This window comes from Agelaius phoeniceus, chromosome 6 (assembly GCF_051311805.1).
Source record: "Agelaius phoeniceus isolate bAgePho1 chromosome 6, bAgePho1.hap1, whole genome shotgun sequence".
NCBI lineage: Eukaryota > Metazoa > Chordata > Aves > Passeriformes > Icteridae > Agelaius > Agelaius phoeniceus.
Window position 1 is genome coordinate 2,246,939 of NC_135270.1, and position 27,604 is coordinate 2,274,542.

The window sequence follows — 27,604 nt, forward strand, 5'->3', positions numbered from 1 at the left end:
GGTCCCTGTTGTTTATCCAACCCCGGTGTCAGTCTCAGAGGTGACACTGCTGAAACCCTGAAGCATTCCATGCTGAAACTCTGGCTGCATGACCTGGGTTGTAGTCACTGGGAGGCTTTTCTCCCTCTGTAGGGTTTTCTCTGCCTGATTTTTCTCACCCTTGCCCTCCACAGCACCACGGTCCTGGAGAGCGGGGACGCGGCGTTTCCGCAGCTGGCGGCGTCCCCACACAGCATGGACAGCGTGCTCCAGGCTGGAGAAGGTAACTCCAGCCCCAGCCATCCCTGCCTCTCCTGCCTGGGCAGCAGCTCGTCCTGCCTGCACACTCCTGCTGCCCTCCTGCACTGACATTTGTTCATATCCTAAGGAAAATGAGCTTTAGCTTTGCGTCTGAGCCACAGCTGCTGAGGGTGGCTGTTGGTAAATCTGCATTTCCAGAAGCATTATCCATTCTGGGTAAGCAATGCTGAGGCCTTTCCTGCCCTCTCACTGGGGGCTTTTCTCTGCTTGGAGTATATCAGGCTCTTTGCAGGTGCTCCTCCCAAGTGGAGGTGTTCTTTCCAACCTCCCAAGTGCTGTGCAGGTGTGAAATCACATTACAGAAACAGCTCCTAACTGCTCCCACCTCACTTTCCCCTTCACTTTTACATTCCTGCAGTCACCTGCAGTCATCAGCTCCCTTGGGTTTATCTCATATTGAGTAGAGTATGCACTGGCAAGTTCTTCACACAAAGCAGAGAACAAACATGTTTGGAGAGGGGCCTGGTTGGGCACAGGGTCTGACAAGGCCATGCTGTACCAGCTCTGGACACCAGAGGCTCAGTTCTGAAAGAGAACAGCCAGATTCTGAAAGAGTTGGGGCCTGTCCTGTCCCTGCTGGCACAGAGGGACATCTGAGACCCAGCACAGCTCAGTGCAAGCCAGAGCTTTTCATCCATTTGAAGGCACTCAGCAGTTGGTGGAACTGTCAATAAATCCTGTTCAGAAGGTCCTGCAGCCACTCAAAGCCTAAACACAGTTGCCCTGTGGAGAAAGTTTGCAAGCTTTTCTCTGACCTTAACATTTCTGCTCATTTCAGGTGGCCCCAAAAGGACCCATCCCACTGTGCCTGGAATTCCAGGTGGAACAAGAGCTGGGGCAGGGAAAATAGGGAGGATGATTGCTGAAGAAATCATGGAGATTCACAGGTGAGAGAAAATGGTGTGGAGTTGAGTTCTTTTATTCCTGTTCTTAAAGAGGAGTTAGACTTCCTTAATTTCCTCTGCAAGAACAATTTATTCAAGCTGAATAAGGAATGATCCAGCCTTACTGAGACACTACAGATTCCTGTTCAGCCTCCCTGAGGCTGTCAGCCCACAGGGAAAGCATGAAGAGTTACAGCCTTCAGCTTCCTGCTGCAAGAGACTGATTTCTGATTTCACTGCAAGAGACTGATTTCTGATTTCACTACTGGCATGTCTTTGCAGTGGTGATGATGATGGCCTGTTTACCAGAAACAAGAGTTAAAAAGAGCAGCTACCTAGAAACAAATCCATTCCAGACTGCTCTTTTCCCAGTGACTTGAGGCTGTGAGTGGCACAACCTCCAAATGCCAAAGCTGTTGACTGTGTGCCAAAACAGCAATGTTTGTTTTCATGCAGTCCATTTGCTCAGATGCTTTTGGGGTTGTTAGATGTGCATGATGAGCTTTGCAGTTCCCCTGCAGCTCTTGGGGCAAGGACACAGTGCTGGGGCCTTCCCATGGCAGTCAGGATGTGGGGCTGGGTCAAGCCCAGGGTCACTGAGGGGCTGTGGGGGTCGACAGCTGCTTCTCGTGTTCTCACCTGTGTGAGCAGCTGCTTTCAGGGGGTACCACTTCATTTCTGTTGGCTAAAAATCCCTGTTCCTCACTGATTTCCTCTTGGGAACTGTTTCCTTTCCTCTAAAAGGGGTCTCACCCAGCAGGTGTTCAGTGGCAGCAATTTAACCAGGCTGAGCTGCAGTCCAGGAACACATTCAGTCTGTTTCCCACAGTTTTGTTCCTGCTGCAGGCAGGGACTCCCTCTGTCCTCACTTGAGGCAGCTGCAGACCTATCCCTGAGGCTGCATTCCTCTCTGTAGGAATAGGAAAAAAGAAAAACATGGCTGAATCATGACTTTGAAGCTTTAAAACCATCCCTTTTAGTAGCTGTGAAACATTTGATTAGCCCAAGTGAGTGTAGTAGTGCGGTTACCACCCATGTTTGCTTTTCAGTTCGGACCCTGGGTTAGTTCCAGTCCTTTTTCAGCAGCTGTTACTATTTTCCAAAGCTGCCTTCTGTTCAGCTTTCCCAGGGGAACTCTGCCAAGGAGAAGAATCCCATTTCCATTGCTTTTCTCTGTAACCACCCCTCCTCCCTTTAGTCTGGAGATTCGTTGGTGCTACAGTCAATACATTATTCATTATTAACAATGTTTGATCAGGCTATGGAAAATGGAAGTGAACAATGTGGCTTTGAGCAGTTACAAACAATCCAGTGTCCAATGGAGTTCTGGAGCAGGAGCTCACTGGAGGAGTCTGGGTTACTCTGACTGAGGCAGCTGGAACTCTTAGCTGGTGGAAATTGAAGTAAAATACTCAAAAACGAGGCTTTCCTTAGCAGCCAGGATCTTTTCCTTCGGACTCTGTGAAAGCTGCCCAGGAAAAAAACAGGGAGGAGGTAAAGCTTGCAGATCAAGCAGGCTGGAGTTACACAGGACTGTTGGTCTGGCTGCAGATAACAGCATTGCCGCTCCTGCTGGCATGCGGAACACAAAAAAGGGAGATGACAAAAATGAAGCTCATGCTTTTAGCACCTTATGGCACCTGATACTGAAGTCAGTACTTAAAGCTGCAGGTCTCTGAGTCGCTTGTAAATGCATGCCCTGTTTTCTGCACGTTTTAGGATAAGAGGATCATCACCTTCCAGCTGTGGCTCAAGTCCCCTGAACATCACCAGCACGCCCCCGCCCGACACGTCCTCGCCAGGAGGGAAGAAGGTGAGAAGGAGCTTCCCCCAGGCTGGGCCAGTCAGGGCAGGGAATGTGGGACTGTGCTCAGGGAACAGCCCCTGCCTGCTGGGCTGGAAAAGGGGCCCAGCCACAGCACTGAGGGGTCACAGCCCCTGTTCTGAGGGGCAGCCAGCAGCACATCCCAAACTGCAGCAGTGTCTGACACCTGCCCTCTAGGTTGGATGTTTGCAGCAGAGCTGCAAGGAACAGCTCTGCTGCTCTCTCCAGCCTCCAGAAACTCTCTGACACCCCGTGCTGGTGAAGGCTGGCACTGCTGGCACTGCAGCACTGGCTGTGCCCGAGGAATGCCACCACTGAGCACAAACCAGCACAGCTCAGTGCTTGCCTGGGCACTCAGAGGGTATTTTTAAGTCAATACCGTGCACCTGCCTTGCTCTGAGATTGCTGGAAGCAGCCAGGACAAGAGTTCAGGTGGCTCAGTGCTGGTAATAGCACCTGAGTGCTACTCAAGCAATCTCTAAACACTTGTAGAAGTCTTATCCAAAGCATATCCAGATCCTTATGCACTGCTTCAGACTTAACCTTTTTTTTCTCAGAAATGATGACTTGCTTGTAAGAATTGCTTGTACTGGAACAGACAGTAAATATTTCTGTCTATTGCCAGCTCTCTTTGTTACTGAAATTAAGCTCCAGGTTGGAACAGAGTTACAATCCTGGTAATAGTTATTCTTTCTTCTTCTGCCCTACAGTGCTCAACATGCCCACACAATAGGGGCTGCTGGCATGACATAAAGGAAAATGCAGGTGGAGGGCTGGGGCGTTTTCAGCACCCCCTTGATATTTCTCCTTGTTTAGAAGATTGCTTGTTATAAACCACAGGGTTATTTTGGGAAATCCATCTACCCTATATTAAAAATTCCAGTATAGGACAAATTAAGACTTAATGCACCATTTCATGCTGCTTTAGAGCTTCTGTTTTGTCTTTCAAGATCTTGAATGGTGGCACTCCAGACATTTCTTCAGCTGGGCTGCTGTCCGGGCAAATCCAGGATAATTCTGGGTACCCGTATTCCGACAACTCCTCTATCCTGGGTAAGTGAAGTCACTCACGAACACCCTCAGTGCCAGCTGAATACACATGGACATTGGTTGCTTTTAGCAGTAACTTGCTTTTACCTGCTGAAGCACAAAGCCCACGGCCGAGCTCTGTGTGCCCCAGGAGGCAGCTGGCAGCAGGTGTTTTGTACCTGTTTTGTAGAGTTCCTTCATACTGAAACGTCCTTAGGCAGTGCTTGGAAGCCTCTTTTCCTGAGTCAGCGTGAAGCAGCTCAGCTCAGCTGCAGCGCTGTGTGTGCACTCGGGCACTCAGGCTGTCCCTGTGAGCCGTGGTGGCCCTCGCTGGGGAGTGACCCAGCTCCCAGGGCTGTCCCCAAGGCCCTGGCTGTGCCCCAGAGCAGCGGTGCAGGGAGGGGGCAGCCCCTGAGGCGCTGGCTGTGCTGTGTCCCTGCAGGGGAGAACTCCCACATCGGCATGGACATGATCGACACGGAGCAGGGCTCCAGCAGCCCCAGCAACGACGAGGCGGCCATGGCGGTCATCATGAGCCTGCTGGAGGCCGACGCGGGGCTCGGCGGCCCCGTGGACTTCAGCGACCTGCCCTGGCCCCTGTGAGCAGCCAGCAGCCAAGTGCATTCACTGGTGGGGCTCTGCACTCTGTGACACCCGTGGGACTGAGAGGCTTTTATGTGGGAACTTCATAAAAGCTGCGTCAGAATGCAACTCATCCTACCATGTGTAACTTCAGACAAAGTGGAATAACCTGCTACAGTGTTCTGTGTTGATTTGGTTAGCTGTGTATAGCTTGCAATACTTGTATATTTTGGATTCTGTTGTTTGAAATTTTTTTTAAATCACTGTGCAACTCACTGGCATCAGTGGTAGCTTTTATATGCAAATGACCATTTCAGATGTATGGTGTGTTTTTACACTGCAAAACAGTCCCCATGTGGATATTTCTTATACTAATTGTACCATAAAGCCGTTTATTCTTTCTTGTAAGAATCCTTTACTATAAATATTGTTAAAGTGTAATGTATTAGACAGTTAAATATTTTTAAAATAAATGTTTCCCTTGTTCTAAGATGGAGTATTTACTTTGATAAATAAATTTGATAAAACCCTGCTGAAGGTGCATGCTAGAAACACTTGGTATTTATCATTTCTTTAGCCTTGGGAGAAAAGGGAGGAAAGCCAGTGCCTTACCTACACTTACATGCCTTTGTCATGACAATATTCCCAGAGAAGCTCTTGTTACTTACTCCTAGATCCATGTTGATCCTGAGAAAAGCACAAGAGGCAGGTGCGTTAAAATGGGCTGATTATCTTTAAGAAACACTTGCTTTTCACTTAAACATCCTTCCCCCGAGGAAAGAAAAGCAACTACTTGCAAAATTCATAATTCACAGATAATTCAAGCCCATTAAAATAATGGAAACTTTATTTGCATGAAAAACTTGTTTACAATCATTAATAAATGAAGAATGAACCATTTGCATTTTCCTATTTCATGACACTTATGAAAAATGTATTAAATAAATATTTGTGAACAGCTTAAGGTAAGGCAAAATTTAAGATAAAGCCCCTGTCCGTTGTTCACAATTTTTGAACATGGCTCACGCTGCAAACAAGTGAAAAAATTCACTAAAGAACTTGAACAAGATGTTACGTGGGTCATTGAATCACGTCCTCAATCCAAAAACCCAAGAGTAAGTAGTTTTGTGCTCAACCATATACAATAACTTCAAAAGGGTCAATCTATCCAGAGCAAAACTATGTACAGTTAACACCTTTGATAGAAGCACTTTGTTAGTATTGTGCAATACATTTATAAAAAATGGCTTCAAATTCCACTTCTCAACCATTTGTAAAGTGCTACTATCAATTCCCACTCTGCTTCCTAAGGCCGTGCCACGGCGGGGCCGCGGGGCCGCAGAGCGGGGCCAGGCCAGCTCACGGTCACCAACGTCACAAACCTACGGTAAACACAGACACGAACGGCACCGAGCCCAGCGCCGGCTGCGCTCCTCCCCGAGCCACCAGGCATGCCCTGGGGCCGTGCCAGGTCCCTGCTGCAGTCTCCTAAACACCGGGACACAATGGAAAACTGGCGTTGCAGTGCGGGATGGGCTGGGTGCAGTCACTGCAGGAGCATGCGTGCGGTGGGGCAGCGCGCTCAGAGCGGGGGGTTCTGGCCCTCGGCCTCGGGCTCGCTGCTGCTGGGGGCCGGGTGCATGGGCAGGATGTCCAGCTCGTCCACCTGTGGCGTGGGGTGCATCACCACCAGCTGGTCCTGCGGGATGTCCGCTGCTGCCGCCGCCAGGTTGGTGATGGATTTGCTCTTCACGCACTGGAAGTCAACGTGCCGGCTCTTGCCCTCCTCCTTCTCCCAGGACATGCGGATGAACGGCCTCTGCACGTAGTTGTAGATCACCTCCGGCCGCCCGCCCGGCCGCTTCTTCACCTTCTCCTTGTACGTGGGGTAACCTGGCAAAGGCAGGGGCACAGCAACATCAGCCCTGACTGTGCAGAGCACAGCATCAGCACTGCCTTACAGAGCACAGCAACACCAGCCCTGACTGTGCAGAGCACAGCATCAGCACTGCCTTACAGAGTACAGCAACACCAGCCCTGACTGTACAGAGCACAGCATCAGCACTGCCTTACAGAGTACAGCAACATCAGCACAGCCCCTACAGAGCACAGCAACATCAGCCCTGACTGTGCAGAGCACAGCAACATCAGCACAGCCCCTACAGAGCACAGCAACACCAGCCCTGACTGTGCAGAGCACAGCAACATCAGCACAGCGCATCAGCACTGCCCTAGAGAGCACAGCCCTACAGAGCACAGCAACATCAGCACTGCCCTACAGAGCACAGCCCTACAGAGCACAGCCCTTATAGAGCACAGCCCTTACAGAGCACAGCCCCTACAGAGCACAGTCCATCAGCCCTGCTGGGACACAGCACAGCAGCCACTGGCACTGCCAGTGCAGATGGTTGTGCTGTGTTCGAGTCACCCCTCCCTGTGCCCCAACAATAATGTCCATTTTGCACATTACTGCAGGGCACCAGCATCACAGTTTGGTGCCACAGCTGTTCCTTGTCAAACCAAGAAATGCCAGCAGAAATAATCTGCTATTAGCCAGCATTACAGGCAGGGCCAGCTCTTGTTTAGCTGAAAGGCTCCCACCTTGTTCAGCTGAAATTAGTTATTTTAGGACTCACCAGTTAAAAGCATTTGCTTTTTTCTTGGCAAATTACAAATGTAACTATGACAACTTGGTGAGTGAATGATAGAAATCCTGCTAATTATAAAGGCTGGATTCTAAAATATCTGGGTCAGCAATCAGAAGAAAAATGTAATGCAAAGAAACCCAGTTCTTACATTCATGATAAAAATCAGATTACTCAGTCAGATATTACAGAGCAGCCTCCTAACACACATGATGTTTATTTCAGATCAGTATTTCTTTGCACTTCACTGATCCACTGGATAGTTTTGTACTCCCTGAAAGAAAATGTCTGCCTGCCACTTAACATGACATTTTTCATTTCACACCCTGGAAAGGATACAGCCCAAGAACACAATATCCAGAGCTGTACAAATGCCTTGTTACCTCAGACAAAGCACAGAGAAGCTTTTGTGTGGAAACTAAAGGGCAAAGGGCATGGGATGCCAGTCATGAAGGCAGTAGAAAGCACCTGAGTTGTGTGCACAGAGCCCACAGCTCGGACACCGGTCTGGAGCCCACAGTCAGGTTTTCCAGCTCTGGCCATTCTGTCACCCAGCCTCAGCAGGAAAGACAACACTGACCCCTTAATTTCCAGCCACAGAGAAAGGCACACAGCAGAAAAGAGCAGCAGACCCTGAAGGCCAAAGAGGCACAAGCAATGCTCCCCTTACCTTCGATGCCCAGTCTGATCTTCTTGAGCCCCCTTTCCTTCAGAACTGATTTGGCCACGTCTCTGTTTTCAATGTATTTGAAGAATCTATACAACTTTGTGCTGTAAATAACTAAAAATACATTTTAATGAGAAAAAAATCCCTGTGTTCAAATATTAACCTTCTACCCTTAAAACACAAAAGTTTATCTTTCCCACTGTTTTTGCTTTACTCCAGTATTTTTATTTCAGAAGAGGGGAAGAAATTCAAGAACTCCAGAGGAAAACAGCTGAAGATGCTGGGGAATGGGTTGGGTGCACATCTTGCAGGGAAATACAGCCCATTTACAGGTGCTCAAACTCATCATCCACACAACTGTAGTACTCCAAAAATAGTAACACTTGGGTTTTTTCCACAAAAGAACCTCTAGTTGCTCTCCCACAGTATACATGACTCCTACCCATTTCCCTCCTCAAGCTCTTTCTAAAGGAGCACTTTATTCCTTTCTTCCTGGCTAACAATACCTTAATAATAAAAATTAGCTTCTCTTTTTAATGACACTTGAACAAGCATAATATGCTTCTGTGAAACAAAATACTAAGCAGAACTAGTCCAACTAAGAGGTTTATTTCTGTACAACAACTTTAAATCAGCACACTCACTGCTACCCCTACCATGGCATGGCTTGGTGGGAACAATGAGGATGAACTTACTTTGTGAATACTCCTCTCCCATTTGGGGGGGATACTCTTCATCCCAGTCAACAACATCATCATCTGTCAGCACAACAATGTGGCACTCCCTCTCCCCACTCTGGGCACTGGCTACCATTAATGGCAGAATCATTTCTTCCAGGTAAAACTCAAATTGCTTGCGAGCACCATCATTTGACAGTTCATGCATGAGAGCACCTAGAAGAAAATTTTAAGCATAGGCACATTTGAGAGCTTGGTAAAGAGATGAAGGCAGCAATAAGGAAGAGTAGATCTGTTTATCTTGTAGTATTACTGCAGACAGGTGTAAGGTCTATGAGCTTATGTAGGTTCAGACCTCGTTTGAATATTTACCAGCCTGTCCTGCAGATATTAACATAGTGTTGGGCACTTTGAGACCTCCTGAGCATTTTACTACTGCTAAATTGGTAATTGTGCAAGGCTGCTCTGGTTTTCCTAAAAGAAACATCATTTAAGCCAGTTGCTGGGAGAGCAGAGCACACAACCCATGTTTCATAAGCAGCAGCTTAAACCCAAAGCTTCTCAAAGCCCCCAGGGCAGGAGCTGCTAAATCCCTGCAAGGACAGAGAGCTCGGGCATGGGGCAGGGGGGGCCCTGCCAGGGAAGGCCCTGGGGTCCATTCCCAGCAGGAATGCCACAGGCTGGCCCTGCACTGCACACACAGGGAGAGCACAGCAACCAGAGGCACAGGCCAAGGCTTGGGTGTGCTCAGGGCTGAGGCAGCTGGAGAGAACAGCACGAGCTGGGAATCCTGGAGCAGCCCACTCCACCAGCAAAGCTGTGCTACTGCCACCAGGGAGAAAGCCCCATTCTCCTAAGCAAGGAAAAATTACCCTCCCTGTCCCCTGCAAAAAAAGGTACCACTGAACGTTACTGTATCTGTACTGCAAATGCAATCATAGAGCTAAGTATTCCACAGGGGGACCATGGCACAGAATCAGATGCTGAAATATCAGACATCATTTTTCAAAGAACATAAATCCATTGCTTTTAAGGCTTTATTACATAAGAGATAAAAAGGGATGGATTTTATTCATGTAGTGCCAGCCATCTTCCTTATCTCAATAAAGGACACAATTTAGAATTAACACACACACACTTAAGTCAATTTGTATAATTCAAATTATTTGAATAAACTCTGTACTTACTCAGATCTCTGCATTTTATAGTACTATACTCAAAGGAGATACAGAGATAGTCACATGCTTCCCTCAGTTCAGGAATAGATATCCCATCAGGACAGCGTATCACCCCAGTCTTGTAGTAATCCTGCAGGAGGCACCAAGAGAGAGCACAATGCACAACATCCACCAACAGAAACCTTGCATCATTTCATTCATGATGCCTTCTCCACACAGAAAGTCCCCAAAATGTAAGACAGCAACAAATGTTAAACTTTGTGAATCTTCCTGTCCTCAAATTTATCAGTTTTCAGAGCTGCATTCAGAGCAGTGAGTTCTGGTTAAAAATGTTATTTAAGTGACAACTATTAATCCTGATAATTTTGCTGTCTTTTATCTGTACTTCACTGAGCTCTTCCCATTCCAAGGCTGCTGACAAAGCAGTCCAGCAGCTCTACTTCCTTGTGTGGATATTAAATAAGGGGCCATTTCCATCTCAGACTGAAGTTTGTGTGACTCCTGTTAGCTGTGTGAAGTTCACTTCCAGTATTCTGTTTCACCTAATTTCAGCTCTAGAAGGGCAGAATATACTTGAATTTGGTGATGCACAGGAATGCACAGGAAAAGGTGAACTGATTGCTGGTAGCAGTAATTTTTGCTTTCTTCCATGAGTACTTTCTCTCTCCTTGACTGTCACATGTCCATGTCTAAGAAAAGGGGGTTCATAGTAAGCATCTTCCCCCCTCTACTAAACAATATAAAGAGCAGTATCTATGCCATCCACAAAATCTAGATATGCAAATTGGGTTAAACCAAGAGGTTTTACTTCTTAACAGTGCTTGTCCTAACAGTATTTGCCCCTAAAAACTCACCAGAATAGCACGAAACACAGTAGAACCAATTCCTTCAGCAACTTCATACTCTCCTTTTTCATTGGGCCGTGTAAAGTTGTGTTCTCTGCCTGATCCAAACATCCTGCTCAAGAGTGAAAGTAATTTGGGTTAGAATTCCTCACCATGGTTTTCTTGTTTGTAAATAAGAGAAATAAAATGCAAGAAATTGTACAGATACTGCAGGGGAAAAGCAGTGCATTCTGTTCAGTTGGGATTATGTTTTTCACCTCATGATCTGACGTGCCTTTTCTGACCACTCTACAAGAAATAATATTTAGAAAATCACAGCCTAACAGGATACAGGCTTAAGGCAAATAGTACATTCTTATTATAGCTACTTTTACCTCCCAAGCTGCTCCTGCTTACTGTCCTGCAGACTGGCATTGAGGGAAAGTGGGTTTATAAATAACCTGCGTGGTTGGAGCACTATTTCTGTACCTTTATTAACCTACTTTTCAATTGGCAAAAGATAAAATAAGCTTGTTCCTTGAACCAATCCCAAAGGGAGAATAACTCAGCATCACACACGCACAAAAAATCCAGTGCATTATGTGGCACCACTTACTCTGAGGCTGGGCATGGAAAAGGAAACTATTTCATTGCTTCTTTTCAGCTGATACACTTCCAGTCTGTCTGGATATTTATATGTATGCGTGTATTGTACAATATACAAGTGCTTTAAATCAATTATTTAATTCTATTGATTCTTACTTCCATTTATTTCTTTTGACAGTTTAGACAGAGAAGCATTTCTTGCTTTCTCTGTGACTCACCCAACTTTTCACAAAACAGGGATCCAAGGTACTATTTATCCCACATTGCAGTGATTTAAACAGAGCAGAAATTGTGTAATCACATTTATTACCTGTAATGTGGCAAGGAGATTTATATACGTGTATTTTAAATATGATTATATCCTTGTGTGCTGTGAAATAGCTGTATTTTAATGAAAAAGCTAAATCCAAAGTGACACAGACAAACCTTTCTTTTCTTTCTTGAAGCAAGATTTTAAGTGGTGCCCTCTGCATTTGGACAATGCAAAACCAACCAGAATTTGAGCCAGTCAATTATGGAATCTTTTCCCACCAAGCAAACATGTTAAATATCTTGCTCATTATAGTTTCTACAGAAAACATTACAAATATATTGCAGACTTGCATTCAAGTGTTGATCATTTTGAGTATTCAGCCTCTCTGCTGAGTGGCTCAGGGCTGTTACACTGATTATTTGACATTTCAGAAGATAAATGGGCTGAGCTTGAACATTGTCAGGGTAGGCCCACTAAGCAAAATAAATTCCCTCAAGATTTTCCTCCTTGCTGTTTTGAAAGAGGCTGTCTACACTCGCTATGCCACTTTGTTTTATGAAGCACCTAGCTTGAAAAATGAGGAAGAGTGAGGCAGACTGAACAGAGAAGCAATGCCCAGGAAGACAGAAAGAAATGGGAACATCATGAAATGGTAATTTATTTATCAGCTGTCATCTCTAGGTAACAGACATCTCTTGGCTTTCCTGCCAAAACCAGAGAACTTGCATTCAATTTTTACTTAAAGACATTTGTAAACTGGTAATATTTAACATTAGCAAGATCAGCTGCAGCCATATGAGTCCAACAGCTATTCAAACAGTTTAAATCTCCAGCTCTCTATAACACTTGGGGACTAAGGAAAAAACCAAAACCAAAAGAGATACAAACCTGCCCAGCATTGTGTTAGGTTGTGCAGTGAAGATGGAAGGATCTACAACAAATCTGGTGTTGTCGACGATGAGCGTCACTCGCTCGGAAGTTCTGACGTTCCGAGCTCCCTCTTTGCCATTTTCATACACAAACACCATTTCCCCACCAGCCTTGCAGCTGCCATCTGAGCTGGACTGGCTGCTGTTCCTGCTGCTGGTGCCCATGCTGACAACAGAACCATTGGGGGATGTCTTCTGGGGCCGGGGGCTGCTGGGCCGAGATGAACTGTGATCCTTCTCGCGATCTTCGGTGGAGATGAGGTGGAAGGAGAAAAAACAAGAAATGAAATTAGAGATTGATAGGAGTCCTATGTAGCTTGTGTCCTTCTGGGCACAAAACACACCCATTTGAGAAGTTAAGTACAAATTATTTTGGTTAAATCTACTCTGGTTAAAGAAATCTTCAAAAATAACTGCCCCTTTATGAGATTCCAAAGTCTGCATCACCTAGACATCAAATCCACCTCACCCTCCCCAAAAGTCTTTACAAAGAAAACTTACTACTCTAGTACTGAAAAAGGAACTCAACATGACACAGAAGCCATTGCATCACAGTTGGTGCCACAGCTTAAAGAAACAAACCATATTTTGTCACTTAGAAAAATCCCTATTTCCTCTATTTCCAAATACCTAGCCCCTACAGAGTAAAGGGGATGTTTTCAGTCAATTATCTATAAAAATGAGATTGTTCTTGCGATTTGAACTAAATAAGAGCATCATGTAGGAATACACACAGCAGACTGGAAAAAACGTTATAGCCTATCAAAGAAGGGTATTCCCAGCTCAGGGCACATGTAAGAAATCTGTATGTTGTGCCATCAACAAATAACACTTTTTATTGTATTCCTTTAACAAAATAGTACTCAGTTTTGGAGAATTTTAGTCCTGCAATGGCAGAGATCTGCACACACCAGAATGATACTGTCTTGTTGGTGAAGTGACATTCCTGATGCACGGAGTGAGCTGGGACTCTGCTCTCTCGTGGGACGAGTCCCGAGATCTGTCACTGGATCTGCGCCTGTCCCTCGATCTCTCGTGTCCGCCACTGGCCCCATGCAGGCTCATTTTGGTGTAGTCGATTCCTTTAGCTACACGGGATGAGGTGCTGAAAGCAGAAATAAGGCACAACCTCAGCATTTCTAAGTTTCAGAGACATTGCACAGCTAAATTTTCAAGGCATTCACACTCCATGGAGATGTTTCCAAGATTAAGATAATCCAGCTCCATTTTCTTTGTTGTACTCATGTTTGTATTTACAATTGCTTGGAACATTAAGTGGGCAGCAGGAATTACCTGTTTGCGGCTCTGTGATTTACAGAGACAGCACCTGCTCAGCTGAGCCTGCCTGTGAAGATGCATTCACACAAATCTCTTTCAGAATGGGTAGGTCAAATATAAATGAGCATTTTATTTTGATTCTTACTGTTTAATTAAATGCTCTCATCAAAGAATGAAATTAGAAGTTAGGGATCTTTTTTTTTCCCAATGTAACCTATTTTGGCAAAAATCCTCTCAGGCCACAGGCTGAATTTACACTTCTCCTGCAACCTGCCCTTTGCAAAGGTAGTCAGTCTTAAATGAGGGGACACATCAAGACACACCAGACAAGAGTTTGTTCCTGCACATTCTGTTTAAACTTTCACTTATTCTTAAAAAAAACAATAGTAAGCCATACAACCCAGACATGAACTATACTATCAAAGCCCCAACCTACCAGCCTGTCAGTAAAAAGTAGCATATTTGTTCCAAACCAGCATATTTAATATAATAGTTTAAGATGTTTTAGACTGTGATTAAGTTACATTACTCAATTTAAGATATCAATTACATTTTACAATTATTAAACCAACTACCAAAACTAATCAGTTTTGAGATCCCACAACTTGGGAAAATTCCCAAGGAATTTTCCTACTCATCCGAACCCATCCCCTATTCAGCAACAACCAAACGGAGGACAAAAACTATCTAAAAATTAAAAATCAACATGCAACAGCTATTGTTGAATTTACCAAAAATCCTTTTATCTTCTATTTATTATTTTTAAAAGAGACAAATTTATGTCTGGACAGCACAGACACGTCTGTGTCCTTGCATCCCACCAGAATTCCTAAAGCAGATCTTTGCTGTTTACCTTTCAAGTGTGGGCATGACAACACTCTTTATTTCTGGGTTTAACTGAAGAAATTCTCAAAACCTCAGGCAGTGGATAACCCAGAGAGACACCTGCACAGCTACAAGCTCTGCCAGACAAAGCAGAGTCGTGATTTCCCAGAGGAACCTCAAGGCCCCACTTGCTTGCAGCCTGCAGATCCCATAACTCCTAGCAAGAGGCCTGAAATCACGACTGCAGGAGTGCTGCAGGAGAACAGAGAGAGCTAAGAATGATGGCCTGCCTGAGACAAGCACAAGCAATTGAAAAGCACTCACTGGACAAGCACAATGAGCAGTGTCCTCTTTTTAGGTTGCTTAGAAGTAATGATAAAAAAAAATAATCAAGGCTTTCTACTAGCATGAGATGTTGCAGTTCCAGGTTTCAGAGATTGATAAGAAGAGGAGCTTAACTGAGAACAAAAGGGCTGTGACAGATGAGTGTTTAGCACAAGGCAAGGAGTCAGAAATGTACCTCTCACTATGGCACACGAGCTTCTCCCTGCCCTGCTGGAACGAGGGCAGGATCTCCTGTTGACAAAGCACAAGTTTGGTGCAGAGGGAATCTACTGCAATCCTGTTTTCTGCCAAGCTTAAAATATGCTGCAGTAAGAAATGCATCTTTGGGATGTGGAGTCAGCCAAAGGTCTATTGAATAAGGAAAAGAACTGCAAGCCTTGCTTCTGGCTGAAAACGCTCATATTTACAGTCCAAGAATAATGATCCAAGCACTTCCATTAAAAGGAAATTTCCTGAGGACTTCCAATGAAGTAGTTCTGAAGGTATTAAAATTTATAACATTTCAGCACAGCTAACATGTCTCCTTACTTGTTTTACCTCTCTATTAGAGAAAGGCAAATTCTTTATTTTGAAAGTGAAATGTGCAAAAGTTTGCAAGAGTGAGATCTGCAAACCTCTGAACAAAGCCAAAAACAGTATCAACAATTTAGAAAAACCTTTGCACCTTTCCTTTGAGACAGATATACACATACATAATGTAACAATTTTAATAGATACAAAATATGCCCATAAACGATTAGAAACATGGATTACAGTCTCGAATTCAAGACCAAAGTCTAGCCCCAGTTTAAACATGACAATATTCATTACTACTACAGCTAAACTTCCAAAAAATGGTGATTTTTTTTTTTTTTTAAGAAGCTCTGTATCTCATCTGTGCATCTTTATATTTGCATGCTATGGTATAATCAAGGGTGCCACAAAAGCGGGCGTGTATGTGTGGAATACTCAAACACCTACGTAGCAGTCTGGTGACAAAACATCTCTGCAAATCCCAATAAAGCCTCATGTGACCAGGCCTCTGCTGAAGCACAGCTTTGATCCTAGACCTGATAACATTTCCAACCATGCTGTGAGAAAACAGAGTTTTGCAGGTGTTACATTTTATAGTATCAAAATGCATGACTCACAGTTTCTCAGCAACTAAAGAGCTCTATTTGCTTTAAATAAGGGAAACGCACTAGAAAATGAAACTGAACCACTGTAATGGGATGCAGGCTTATCACACATTTTGGCAGAGCAAACACAAATTCCCCTTTAACAGAGAAGGCAATTAAAATGTGATTCTTAATCCAGAAAACCATCTAAAGCCCCATTAGGCTCCAAGCAGTGAGTCAGAGTTGCCAGTGAAGCAGGGCAAACCCTAGTTAATAATCTCCTCCAGGAGCTGGCAAGAACAGGTGCTACAGGAAGCGCCACTGACTCAGCTTCCTCCGGAGCCGTGCCCCAAGGAAGGGCCATGGCAGGCACAGCTCTACCTCCCTGAATGCAACTGGGGCTGCTTCTGCTTTGCTGCCAGCAGCCAGCAAGCCTGGAGGAGAGGGGCAGTGCTCAGAGATGATCCATCCTGCTCCTGCTGCCAGCCACAGCCATCCCTGCGGAGCCTGGGCCATCAATTCAGCTCAGCACAGCACACTGGAGAGAGGCAGAGGCTGCCAGCTGGAGGAGGACACCATCCCTGAATAGTAAATCAACTGCTTCTGAGACAGACAGCCTGGGGCATGCAGGAAAGGCTGTGGATGTGTCTGTTCAGACTCCAGCAAGGCCTTTGACACTGTCTCCCACAGCACACTCCTGGGCTGGAACAGGAGCACTCTGTGCTGGGCCCAGAGAGTGATGGTGAATGGTGCTGCATCCAGCTGGGGCCAGGCACCAGGGGTGTCCCTCAGGGCTCTGGGCTGGGACCAGCTCTGTTCAATGTTTTTATAGACGACATGGATGAGGGCACTGAGTCCTTCATTAGTAAATTTGCAGATGACACCAAGCAGGGAGCTTGTGTTGATCTACTGGAAGGAAGGAGGGCTCTGCAGAGAGACTTAGATCGGTTGGATGGATGGGCAGAGTGCAGCAGCATGAAGTTCAATAAGTCCAAGTGCTGAGTTCTACATTTTGGCCACAAAAATCCCCTACAACATTCCAAGCTCCCCAAGCTGGGGACAGTGTGGCTGGACAGTGCCCAGGCACAAAGGGACCTGGGGGTGCTGGTGACAGCCGGTTGAACATGAGCCAGCAGTGTCCTGGTGGCCAAGAAGGCCAATGGCTTCTGGCCTGCATCAGGAATGGTGTGGCCAGCAGGAGCAGGGAGCTCATTCTGCCCTGTACTGGCACTGGTGAGGGCACACCTGGAGTGCTGTGCCCAGCTCTGGGCCCTCAGTTTGGGAAGGATGTTGAGATGCTCGAGCACATCCAGAGGAGGCAACAAGGCTGGTGAGGGGCTGGGAACACAAACCCTGTGAGGAAGGTTTGAAGGAGCTGGGGTTGTTTAGCCTGGAGCAAAGGAGGCTCAGGGGTGCCCTTATTGCTCTCTACACCTTCCTGAAGGGAGGCTGCAGACAGATGGGGTTGGTCTCTGACAGAACTAGAGGACACAGTCTCAAGCTACATCAGGGAAGGCACAGGTTGGATATTAGGAAAATATTTTTCACCAAAAGAATAATAAAGCACTGGAATGCTCTTCCCAGGGAGGTGGTAGAATCACCACCTCTGGGTGTGTTTAAAAAAATACTGGACATGGCACTTGGTGCTACAGTCTGGTTGAGGTGTTAGGGCACAGGTTGGACTTGATGATCTTAGAGGTCTCTTCCAACCTCATTATTCTGTGAGCCTGTGAATCTTCATTCATCTTAGTAAGAGCCATCTAAAATGTCAGTCTTAAATCTCATCACTGTTGAGTCACAGGTCACAAAAACCAGTTCTTTGATCTGCTGGATATGCAGCCAACAAACCTGAGGTTCCATGTGTTTAACAGCATGAGGGCTCGGATCAATGCTACCCTTAAATACAACTTTGCTCTACAATGAACAAGAAAACTAACATGAGCTTAAAGCTGAACAAAGACAAAGTACAGAGGTGGAGCTTAGCATGTCAAAATAGACAGGCATATCACTGGCTTTACCCTGTGATACCTGACCAGAAAAGCTCTGTCCCTGAGCTGCTCTATTGTTACTCTGAAAAAGGAGCTCATTTGTGGCCAGTACATATGAAAGAAGACCTGTGACTTTTATTTTCCTGTAAAGAAGCTTTAGAAGAAGTTGCAAGTGTTCAAAGAAAAAGGAAGACATCAGAAGTACCAAGTAATTTTGATCTATTTGATAGAAGGACTTGGTCACTTCCTCTCCTCTCCTCTCCTCCCCCTCTAACAAAGCCAGTGGGTCAGAGGCTGTTTCTGCAGGGGGCACACAAAGCCTTCACTGCACACCAGCAATGTGAGGTACTAAGGACACATCTGGTCCCAGTGAGGAAGGCATGACAAATTGGCATTTACTGGGAGTTCCACAGCTGTGCTGCTGCAGCCTCCTTCCCATCTACTCCAGTGGAGGTGGGATGGGCCAAAGCAGAGCTGCCCCGTTTGAAGAAGAGGCAGACAGCAACTCCTGTGCTCCACAGAAGCACCACACAGACCAGACACACCACCAGCACTCCTCCAACAGCAGTGGAACCCTGCAAGTTCCAAGTGCCAGGGAGCCATGGCTGCCAGGCTGTATTCACCCCAAGTCTCAGCCACAGCACCCAGTGGAGCCTGCACAGAGCCTGACTTCAAGCCTCCAAGAAAGAGACCTGAAGCTGCAAGGACCATCTCACCCTGAAAGGAAGTGTTGGCAAAGCCAGCTGTCAATGGATTCCTCAGCTGATGACCAGCACCTGCACTCTGGGCTGGGGAAGCCATAAGGCACTGCCCCAACCCTTAAGCAGAATTTTCTCCTGCGTGCTGAAGGACACATTGCATTTAATTTAAAAGTGTAAGAGAGGAAAAAGAAAAAAGAAAACACCATTTAAACCCTCATCCCTTCATTCACTAAAGCTGGAAAAAGCCCCACATATGTAAGGCCACCTAGTACCCAAAAGTTTATGAAAGGAAGAACATTTTGCTTTATCAATTACTTTCTACAGGGAAAAAAAGAAGCAACCCCCCCACACACTCCCTCCAGTAAACAAACCCAAACCAAAACAACTAAACCATCTCATGAATATTCATGTCTTTTGGCAATATTCACAAATCCAATACTCATTTTTCCCTGGTTTCAAAGGAACATGCACTACACCCATTCAAGAACTTTAAGGCAGTCATAGAAATTATTTTCAGTCATAGAAATTATTTAATTTCATTAAATTCCCTTCAGACAGGAATCAAGGAAGCTCTGTCTTTGTAAGGGAAAGAGGCATTTTCTTTAAAAGCAGTTGCCTCATGAAGAAAACCAAATAAGCTCAAGGTTTTATTTAAGCAAATCTATTTAATATGATGTGAAGGAGGGAAAAAAAAGTACCATGAAAATGGCAACTTGTCATACTGGTAATGCTTCCTATTTTTGTAGTTAAGGGAAGAGCTGTTTTTAAAAAATGTAAATGCTCTTCAATTTAATGATGCTTTGGAGTCATCTGTGGAAGGAGAGCTTCAGTTTGTCTTTATACATAACAACAGATTGCTTTGAATATATTACTAATTATTAGAAGAAGTCATTAGACTGAATTAATCCTACTGCCAAAACAATTAGCTTGTACTCCAACATAAAAGCTCCATGTGCATCCTACTGAATACTGCCAATAAACATACTTGTTTTATACAACCAGCTCGTGTCTACACAGAATTATGGTGCTTAACCAATATATTTATTACTCCCAAACCCACCCTAAAACCTTAAATAAATGAAAAGATCACAGCAGTGGAAAATTAACCAAGACTTTTACCATTTCTCCCCGCCCTCCATCTATTTCTAAAACTTATATTAACTCACCTGAAAATATAAACTTAGATCCATCCTTTTCTAGGGTGATTCCCATAATCAACACTTGTAGAATCAGGCTATAGAGCTTTATCTGTGCACTAAGTTACAGCTGCCATGCTCCGAGGCTTTAGAAGAAATCCCTTCTGCTCATCCTGCCAGGACTTACACAACGACAGCGCTTATGCCCCTCTTCCTCCCCCTCAAGCCTGTTCTTTGTCAGCAGACATTTCAATTGACCTGTGCACACAAAGGACAGTACTCTGCCTTTTCCTCATTCTTCTCCCGAATAATGCCCACACGTTATTCCTGTTAACAAATACGCACCTTCCTCTCGTGTCTATCAGGGAGGAAACACAGAAGCATGGGAACAATTTTGGAATCAGAGCACAAAGGAATTCCGTTCCTTCCAAAAAGGCAGTTTTGAAATCCAGATCAGCATCCTTTGGCATTACTTATTAAGTTCAGCATATTTGATATTTCCGTCATATTTCTTCAGTAGCCCACGGCCCCGTCAGCGAGCCTGACTTTTCCCTCCATCACATCCGCTGGGGGATGAGCGGCCGCCGCTCTCTCTCAGCCCGTGAAGCGCACTGAGCGCGGCGCGCTGCCCGCGGAGCGGGATGGTGGCGGAGCCTGACTCAGCCGTGCGTGCTGCGCGTTTGGCTGACGTGTGACCCCGCAGCTCCGCGGGCCCGCAGCCATTGGGCCGCCGCTGGCACCGGGCACGGAGGGAGGCAGCGCCGGCTGCCGCAGCTATTCCGGCCCCGCACCGGCCCCACAGCAGAGCCACGGCAGCCCCGGGCACGCTCCGGCCGCTCCCGCAGCGTCTGCCTGCGTTCACACTGAGAATGAACGCACCTGACAACTCAGGTCATCAGCGCCTACAGCAAGGGCCTTCCCACAACGAAACAGCACCACCTCCATTTTCAACTACCGGCGCCCCTTTTCCAGCAAGTTTAAGCTAGGGAAAAATTACTCTCCTTTGTAATAACTTATACATGCATTTTTCACACTAATGATGCTTTTTATGATTGCATTTTCGCAAATATTGAAATGAATATTGTATGTGTTGTGTTAGAAAGTAATGCAGTATTAATTCTCTTAAGTACTGTGTTAAATATAGCTTTAGGTTATAAAAAAAGTTAAAATAGAAACTACGCTGTGTAGGATACTTTTTTTAAAGAAAGGACTCACAGCGAGATAGCAGCCACAGGACACCTGAATCTTTCAGAGAAAGAGAATTTATTGCTCCATTATCAGGAGAAATGAACTTCTTCCCGCCTCGAAGGCGCTGTTAAGATTTGGAGGAAGAAGCTGACACTGCCCAGACAGAATCCTGTGTTTGAATGGAATTTATGCATCATGGATGAGGTGTATGAATATACAACAGGCTGTTGCTTTTAAGGGTTAATCCGCTGTTAACATGGGTCCTTTTTCAGGCTTATTTTGCCCAGAAAAGGTACCTGGACTGTCCGTAACTCTTTGTTTCTACTGTCTCACATTGTCCTAATTCAAATTGTCCAAATTGTCATTACTCTAATTATATTACTATTTTTATAACCATTTTATTATTAAACTTTCAAAATTTTAAAAACAAGTGATTGGCGTTTTTCACAATTAGTATATAATTATATTTATGAGTACATTTACTGATCAGAAATCATTGTGCATTTTCACATCAATAGGTCATCAAGGTGAGCCCACCAAGCACAAAAAGCAACACAGCAAACAAATACTCAAGTCCGTAAAATTTTCTAAAGATTTTTTGGCAGGATGAGACACTAGGCACTACGAGACAGCTTCCTTTAAATGATTCTTTTTAGAATGTCTGCAGGCTGTTTTAAGGAGTCAAAACACACTGGAGGAATAGCTTAAAAGTAAGTCCTACAATAAATAACAATCAAGATGTCATAGGGTGGAAATTAAAACACGATGCAAGCTGAAGAAATGAGGAGGATTGTTCAGCAAATGACTGCTGTAATAAAGAGGGAAGTCAGTAGGAAAAACAAGAGACTTGTGATGAGAAAGGCAGGAGAACATCAGCACTCCAGGCTGAAGAGTCAGCTCTTTACACATGGAAGGAAGATTTCTGCTCATACAATTTCAATTACCCGAACCAGTGAATTTTCTCCTGGTTTTAGGGTCTTGTGATGGTTCACACAAGCACCCTCCCCATGCCCCAGGGGAAGAATAACCATCAACCTTGTAAGCCCTTTCTTCCCTTCAATATAAGCCAAGGAAGACATGGCTATAATAAGCTGCATGAAAAGCATGCTGGAAAAACCTCTCTCAGGCACTTTCTGCCTCTGATAGAAAAGTCCCCCAGCAGCAAGAGAAAGTACCCTGGTTCCCTAAATGGAGTCTCTTCTCCACAGCAGAATTAGGATGTGTTTTCTTCTTTACTCCTACATCAGGCAGAAAAAACATGCCATGGATGGATTGGCTCCCAAATCCCACAAAACCACCCCTCAGGACAGGACATGCACCCATGAAAATCTTACAGAGAGCCAGCCCAGAAGCCACATTGACTTGGGGCTCCATGGAAGGAAGCCCTCAGAAAGAATTCTCACTGCTTAATTTGGGGGCTGCCACGGGATCTTCCTTCAGCTCGAAGCAGAAACTCTGTCAACACTTTCCACCCTCAAAATTCTTTAATATTCACATAATTCTGGTCTTCAGTGGGTTCTCTCAGCCATGAGTAATGTACTTCTTAGTAATGCTGTTCCATTTCAGGAAAGGATCTCATGAGCAGAGTGTTCAGTTGCCAAAGGGATTTCTTAAAGCAGCAAGGACTTAACCTTTAGGAGGGAACACATTCACACCTTATGACTTCTACCAAGCTCCCAAACACAAGACTTCCATAAAAGAATGTTATACCAATTTCTGCTGCATTTTCAACATGGAAGTTAAATAAAAATCAAACTAAGAAACTCAGAGCAATATTATCCACCTTAGACCTGGAAAGGACCTCCATTTATTAAAAAACAGCTTTAGAAGTTCAAAAGAACTGGGACCAAACACAAACTATGTAGCCATTACAGTTTCTGTTCTCAGAGGTACAAACAATGAAGTGTTGTCCATAAAAAAAATTCTAGTTCTGAGCATAATCACCTCTAAAGTGCTTTGTGTCCCAATTAAAAGTGCCAAAGTCCACCACAAATAATATCTGACAACATTTGGGAAAGGCAGTTTGGGTGCTGAAGAAGTTCAGGAGGATTTAGTGTGTGCTTTAGCCCTGGAAGTCGCTAGGTTTCCCTTCTCAGCAGTGTCGATAAGCTGTCATTGCAGACATGAAGGATGTCAAAAGGGAAATCAAAAGCCCAGTCCTCACAACTCTAAGATCACTCACTATACATTGGGTACCTTGCAGAAGATGAACAGAATGCTGTTTTTGAAAGCTCTCACTGAGTGCAGCCCATTTTTCTGAATTCCAAGACCAGCTCTCCCCAGCCCACCTCAGTTTCTCCTGAGGGCTTTCCATCCTGGTGCCTACAAAGCCCTGATGAGGAGATTTTGATCTGCCAGTGCCAGGCTGCAATTAGGCATGTTTGCAGAGACTGAAAGCAGGTGATGCACAGTATGACCTGAGCCCCTGGGAAATCAGGCCTCATTATTTTCATGCCATGCCTTGTGCAGGCCTGCCCCATGCTGCAAAATATTCAACTGCAGAAATCACAGGAAGAGAAATAAAACCCGTCCCACAGTGGAAAACAGATAATACATTCTGATATCCTGCCACAGATGAGAAAGGAACTCTTCTGGTGATGCTTCATGTACTTTACAAAATGCTGAGACACGTGGTACTTCCATTCACAACCCATGAATGCATCCTCCCAGCAGGCATAACCAATATTGGGGGAAAAAATCCCAGCATTTAGCATCTGCACAAAAACTTCTCATCTATTTACAAGATTTAAAAAGCAACTGAAGATTTTCCAAGATCCAAGAGTCATGGCAACAGAATCAAAGCAGAATCACATTTTGTTCATAAATGCAGAAGTGCAGGCAAGACTTTGGATCTAATAATATCTAAACAGAATGAACAAATAAGAAACTGTCAAAAGGGACTAAAACAGAAGCAGACTTAGAAAAATCCAGGACAAATCTTGAGGAGGCAAATTTAAGCCAAAGGGTTTTCACTGCAACTCTAGAAAAAGCACTCAGTGCAAGAGAATTAAAGTCTTCCAACAACAAAAACTCCAACACTATAGAGAAGTCACAAGTGTGAACTAATAACTGATGAAAATTAGAATAAAAAGTACAGAAAAGCAACATCTAATAATGAAAATATGAATTCAGTGACCAGTTATTTAAACCTTTACTACTATTAATTCAATGTATGGTTCCTGAACATTTTCTTCCATCTTATTCAGGTACTTAAATAAAAAGCATCTGCAAGAATTTTCTATGACAGCTTAGACAAACAAGACTGTTTGTATGATTATTTAGTCATCTCTAACACCATATAAATTCATCCTGACAGGCTCTGCAGATTTATACCAGGGATCATATGCATTATATTTTTAGTCCTAATTTTCCATATCTCTCCCTTCTGAATTTTCCATTCCATTGCCCATCTCAGAACAAGCAAGAAACAGGAGGAGAGAAAACAACAGTACAAGGTGGCAGGTTTATAAAACTGGACACTCACTAAACTAGAAAGAACAGGATATAATGCTGACCTGTACAAGGATTCAATCCATTCCCCTTTGGACAGTTCTGCCCCTTGTCCTTGGCCCCAAACAGACCCATGGCTTTCCTTGCTGACACACAAGCCCTACACACAGGGCTGCTCACAGCCCTAGATTATGTTTTCTATGAGTCAAGAAAATTATCTAAGCTATTTTAAGAATGTTAAGGCTGGAGGATTAAACACTCCAAAGCACCAAGAAGTGACAAGCTAAGAATCTATCTCCTATATTGTTCCTTTGTTGAGATTATTTATTACAAAGCTCTTATTTCACCATTATGTTTTCCAAACCAGAAATATTCTCTTTCTTGATGATAACAAAGTGTATTTTGAGTAAAACAAACAAGACTGGAGTACTCAGACCTTTTAACATAACAGTTCTAGTTATACTATTACAATTTGTGCTTCCAGATGCATTTTTCCCCTCACACTGTATTTTTCACATAGACTTTCACTTGTCTGGATGAAAAAGTCTCGAGTCAGAAACTACAGTAATATGTCCATATTCAGCCACACAAAATCCAATTATTTTGTTCAGGCTTTTGAATAAAGTACACCATTTTCCAATAATTAGATTCTCTGAAGTAATCCAGTATCTCAAAGGAATAAGGTAACAAAATATTTATCCTTTTTTATCCCTTATTTCATTACAATGTCAAACTATTATTTAGATTCTCATTCTCAAAGACTTCCAAAACCACTTTATTTGGGGAAAAAAATTTAAATGATCAGATGTTAGCTTGAGTACTATATCCCTAGCATACAGTTTCCATTAAAATGCCGTTCAGCATTGGAAACAAATTGTGTTTTGCCAGAAATATGTCCAATAGCTGCAATTATCTTTGAGGCATAGACTTCCTACCTTTTGATGTGTGACCCTTGAATTCAGATTGCATGAAAAGATCAACAGTAGCTTTTCTGAAAAGCACAGGCCATGGATGTCCTTGAGTTAACTCCTACCTGCATGAAATAATCTTTGCAGAAAGCTGCAGAGCTTTTTATTGAAACATTTCTCCAACATAGATAATCCACCCCAGACCACACACAGTCAGACATGTGTCCTGTTCCTCTGGGCTGGATTTACCCAGCTGCAGCTCCCAGCTACCACACTTTATGTCAAACTTGCCAGCTGACTACAGCTCATCACCCTCATTTCTGTGACTGATCAAGAAGTCATTCTTTTACCTTTGGGCTCCTCCCTGTCTCAGAAGATACTCAGTAGCTTCTGGACCTTCAGGGAAGCTGTTGATTAGAGGCAATTCTCAACTGCTGACACCAGACTTGCAGTAACTCCACTGCCCACATGTTGCTGGAGATTTGTGATCTGCGCTCTCCCTGCGGTGGCAGCGCCATGTCCTTGACAGGTGACAAACACGGCCATGTCCTTGGCAGGATTCAAGCCAGGCCTGTGTCCTTGGCTCCCTGCTGATTGGGTCACACAGAGCACCTGGGGGTTTGCAGGTGTCAGACCCCTCAGACCTCGCTGCCCCTTTCAGTTCCCAACAGCCCCATCACGGCTCATCTGTCCCAGAACAGCTTCAGGTTCTGTTCCAGATCCCTGGTCACCACCTGGACTGGGCCCAGCAGGAACCGTGGGGCACTGCCCAGCCCTCACTCCACACAAAGCCCATGCCACCCACCCTGCTCACTGCCGAGGCTGTGCCACCCTGCAATCCTAAAAACAGAGCTGCAGCAGCCACCCCCAGGCACCAGCACCTGAATAAAAACATCAGCTGCAGAAAGCTACACTCCTCAAACCTTCCCTGAGTAAAAATCATCAGCTGCATAAAGCTACACCCCACAAACCTACCCAAAAACATCAGCTGCAGAAAGCTACACCCCACAAACCTTCCCTGAGTAAAAATATCAGCTGCTTAAAGCTACACTCCTCAAACCTACCCAAAAACATCAGCTGCATAAAGGTACACTCCTCAAACCTACCCTGAATAAAAATATCAGCTGCATAAAGCTACACCCCACAAACCTACCCTGAGTAAAAAAATCAGGTGTATAAAGCTACACCCCTCAAACCTACCCTGAGTAAAAATCATCAGCTGCATAAAGCTACACCCCACAAACCTACCCTGACCTGAAGCACCAGCCACCCTCCTCGGGTCTGCCTTAACCACTCCATTATTCACAGCATAGGCCTCTAATTACATGGGTCTCCCTGTGAGCCTTTTAATTACTGCTGCATTCTTTTGTCCTGCCCTCTTGAATTTCTCACAACCATTCAAGAATTAATGGCAGGAAAATAACCCACAGTATTAATTGCCTAGAGAATACTTTGGACAACACTTGGGTCCAGTTTATCTGCATCTTTACAAGTAAAATGTGAAATGAGTTGCTGGTATTGAATATGCTCCTTAGCTCTTTCCCTATCATCTTGCCAGTAGGAAAGCTTGAATAACTAACAATTTTAGCTCGTTTACAGAGACATTTCAGTTATATTTAGCACTTCTAAAAGGGCAAAGTACTTGAAAGATACACACTTATTTGGATGCTTAAATATCTTTTCAGCAATATGTTTCTTCTCATGCATTTGCAAGGTGACTAACTGCTTTGCTTAGTTCATTTTTGAACACTGTACACTGGAAAAACACTAATTAATTTCATCATTTTGTCAAATCAAGAAGCATTTAAAAAAAACATTCTTACTGTGAGGGATGCAGGCAAAAGCAAGATATGACACAGAGCTTAACAAAGAAAGTGCTACAGAGAGTGATACTGGCATGCAAGCAGCTATTAGTTCTCACCATGGACTAGTTGCACATATTTTTAGGGATGTAATTCCTAGCAAGCACCCCCAAAAAATTCATAAATTCATATATTTAATCACTCAACAGGTGTTTTGATACGCACACAAGGCATTTAGGTTTGCCTTTTTTTTTTGTTTTGTTTTGTTTTTTAAGGACTAAAATGCAACCCATGGCAAAACAAATCTAAGCACAGATTGGGGAAGCTGACAAATCAGGTCAGAAAACACCTTTAAAATAATTAAGAAGCATTCTTTGAAGAAGAATTACAACGTTTATGACAGGACTTGCCACAACCAGATACAGTAGCCTTTAGGATGGACTTTGAGTGTAGTTTTTGAGATGCAATAGATGGGACACAGCACCTA

General features: G+C 44.4%; 2 protein-coding genes and 1 long non-coding RNA gene across 21 annotated transcripts in view; 1 reads left to right on the forward strand and 2 right to left on the reverse strand.

The window, feature by feature from the left end:
* The window catches only part of BMAL1 (basic helix-loop-helix ARNT like 1), a 51,220-nt gene extending 46,048 nt beyond the window's left edge, over window positions 1–5,172 (forward strand). For all 10 annotated transcript variants that reach the window (XM_077179486.1, XM_077179487.1, XM_054634533.2 and 7 more), the window contains 5 exons: window positions 174–262; window positions 1,079–1,187; window positions 2,904–2,997; window positions 3,960–4,062; window positions 4,481–5,172. In XM_077179486.1, coding sequence (XP_077035601.1) covers window positions 174–262; window positions 1,079–1,187; window positions 2,904–2,997; window positions 3,960–4,062; window positions 4,481–4,641 — 556 coding nt within the window. In that variant the 3' untranslated portion in view covers window positions 4,642–5,172. The remainder of the gene's footprint in view (window positions 1–173; window positions 263–1,078; window positions 1,188–2,903; window positions 2,998–3,959; window positions 4,063–4,480) is intronic.
* Window positions 5,173–5,449: 277 nt separating this feature from the next.
* The window catches only part of BTBD10 (BTB domain containing 10), a 29,387-nt gene continuing 7,232 nt past the window's right edge, over window positions 5,450–27,604 (reverse strand). For 8 of the 10 annotated variants that reach the window (XM_077179495.1, XM_077179493.1, XM_077179499.1 and 5 more), the window contains 7 exons: window positions 13,311–13,504; window positions 12,359–12,644; window positions 10,642–10,744; window positions 9,797–9,917; window positions 8,628–8,825; window positions 7,936–8,046; window positions 5,450–6,513 (listed from right to left, as the gene is read on the reverse strand). In XM_077179495.1, coding sequence (XP_077035610.1) covers window positions 6,203–6,513; window positions 7,936–8,046; window positions 8,628–8,825; window positions 9,797–9,917; window positions 10,642–10,744; window positions 12,359–12,644; window positions 13,311–13,504 — 1,324 coding nt within the window. In that variant the 3' untranslated portion in view covers window positions 5,450–6,202. Of the gene's footprint in view, window positions 6,514–7,935; window positions 8,047–8,627; window positions 8,826–9,796; window positions 9,918–10,641; window positions 10,745–12,358; window positions 12,645–13,310; window positions 13,505–19,799; window positions 19,822–20,114; window positions 20,491–27,604 lie in introns of those variants that run through there. The other 2 variants (XM_054635221.2, XM_077179500.1) reach the window with 2 other exon arrangements.
* Window positions 24,120–27,579, reverse strand: LOC143694284 (uncharacterized). Its single transcript, XR_013182639.1, has 3 exons — window positions 26,560–27,579; window positions 26,287–26,511; window positions 24,120–26,238 (listed from the first exon to the last, which is right to left on the reverse strand). It is a non-coding gene; the product is annotated as an uncharacterized LOC143694284 (long non-coding RNA).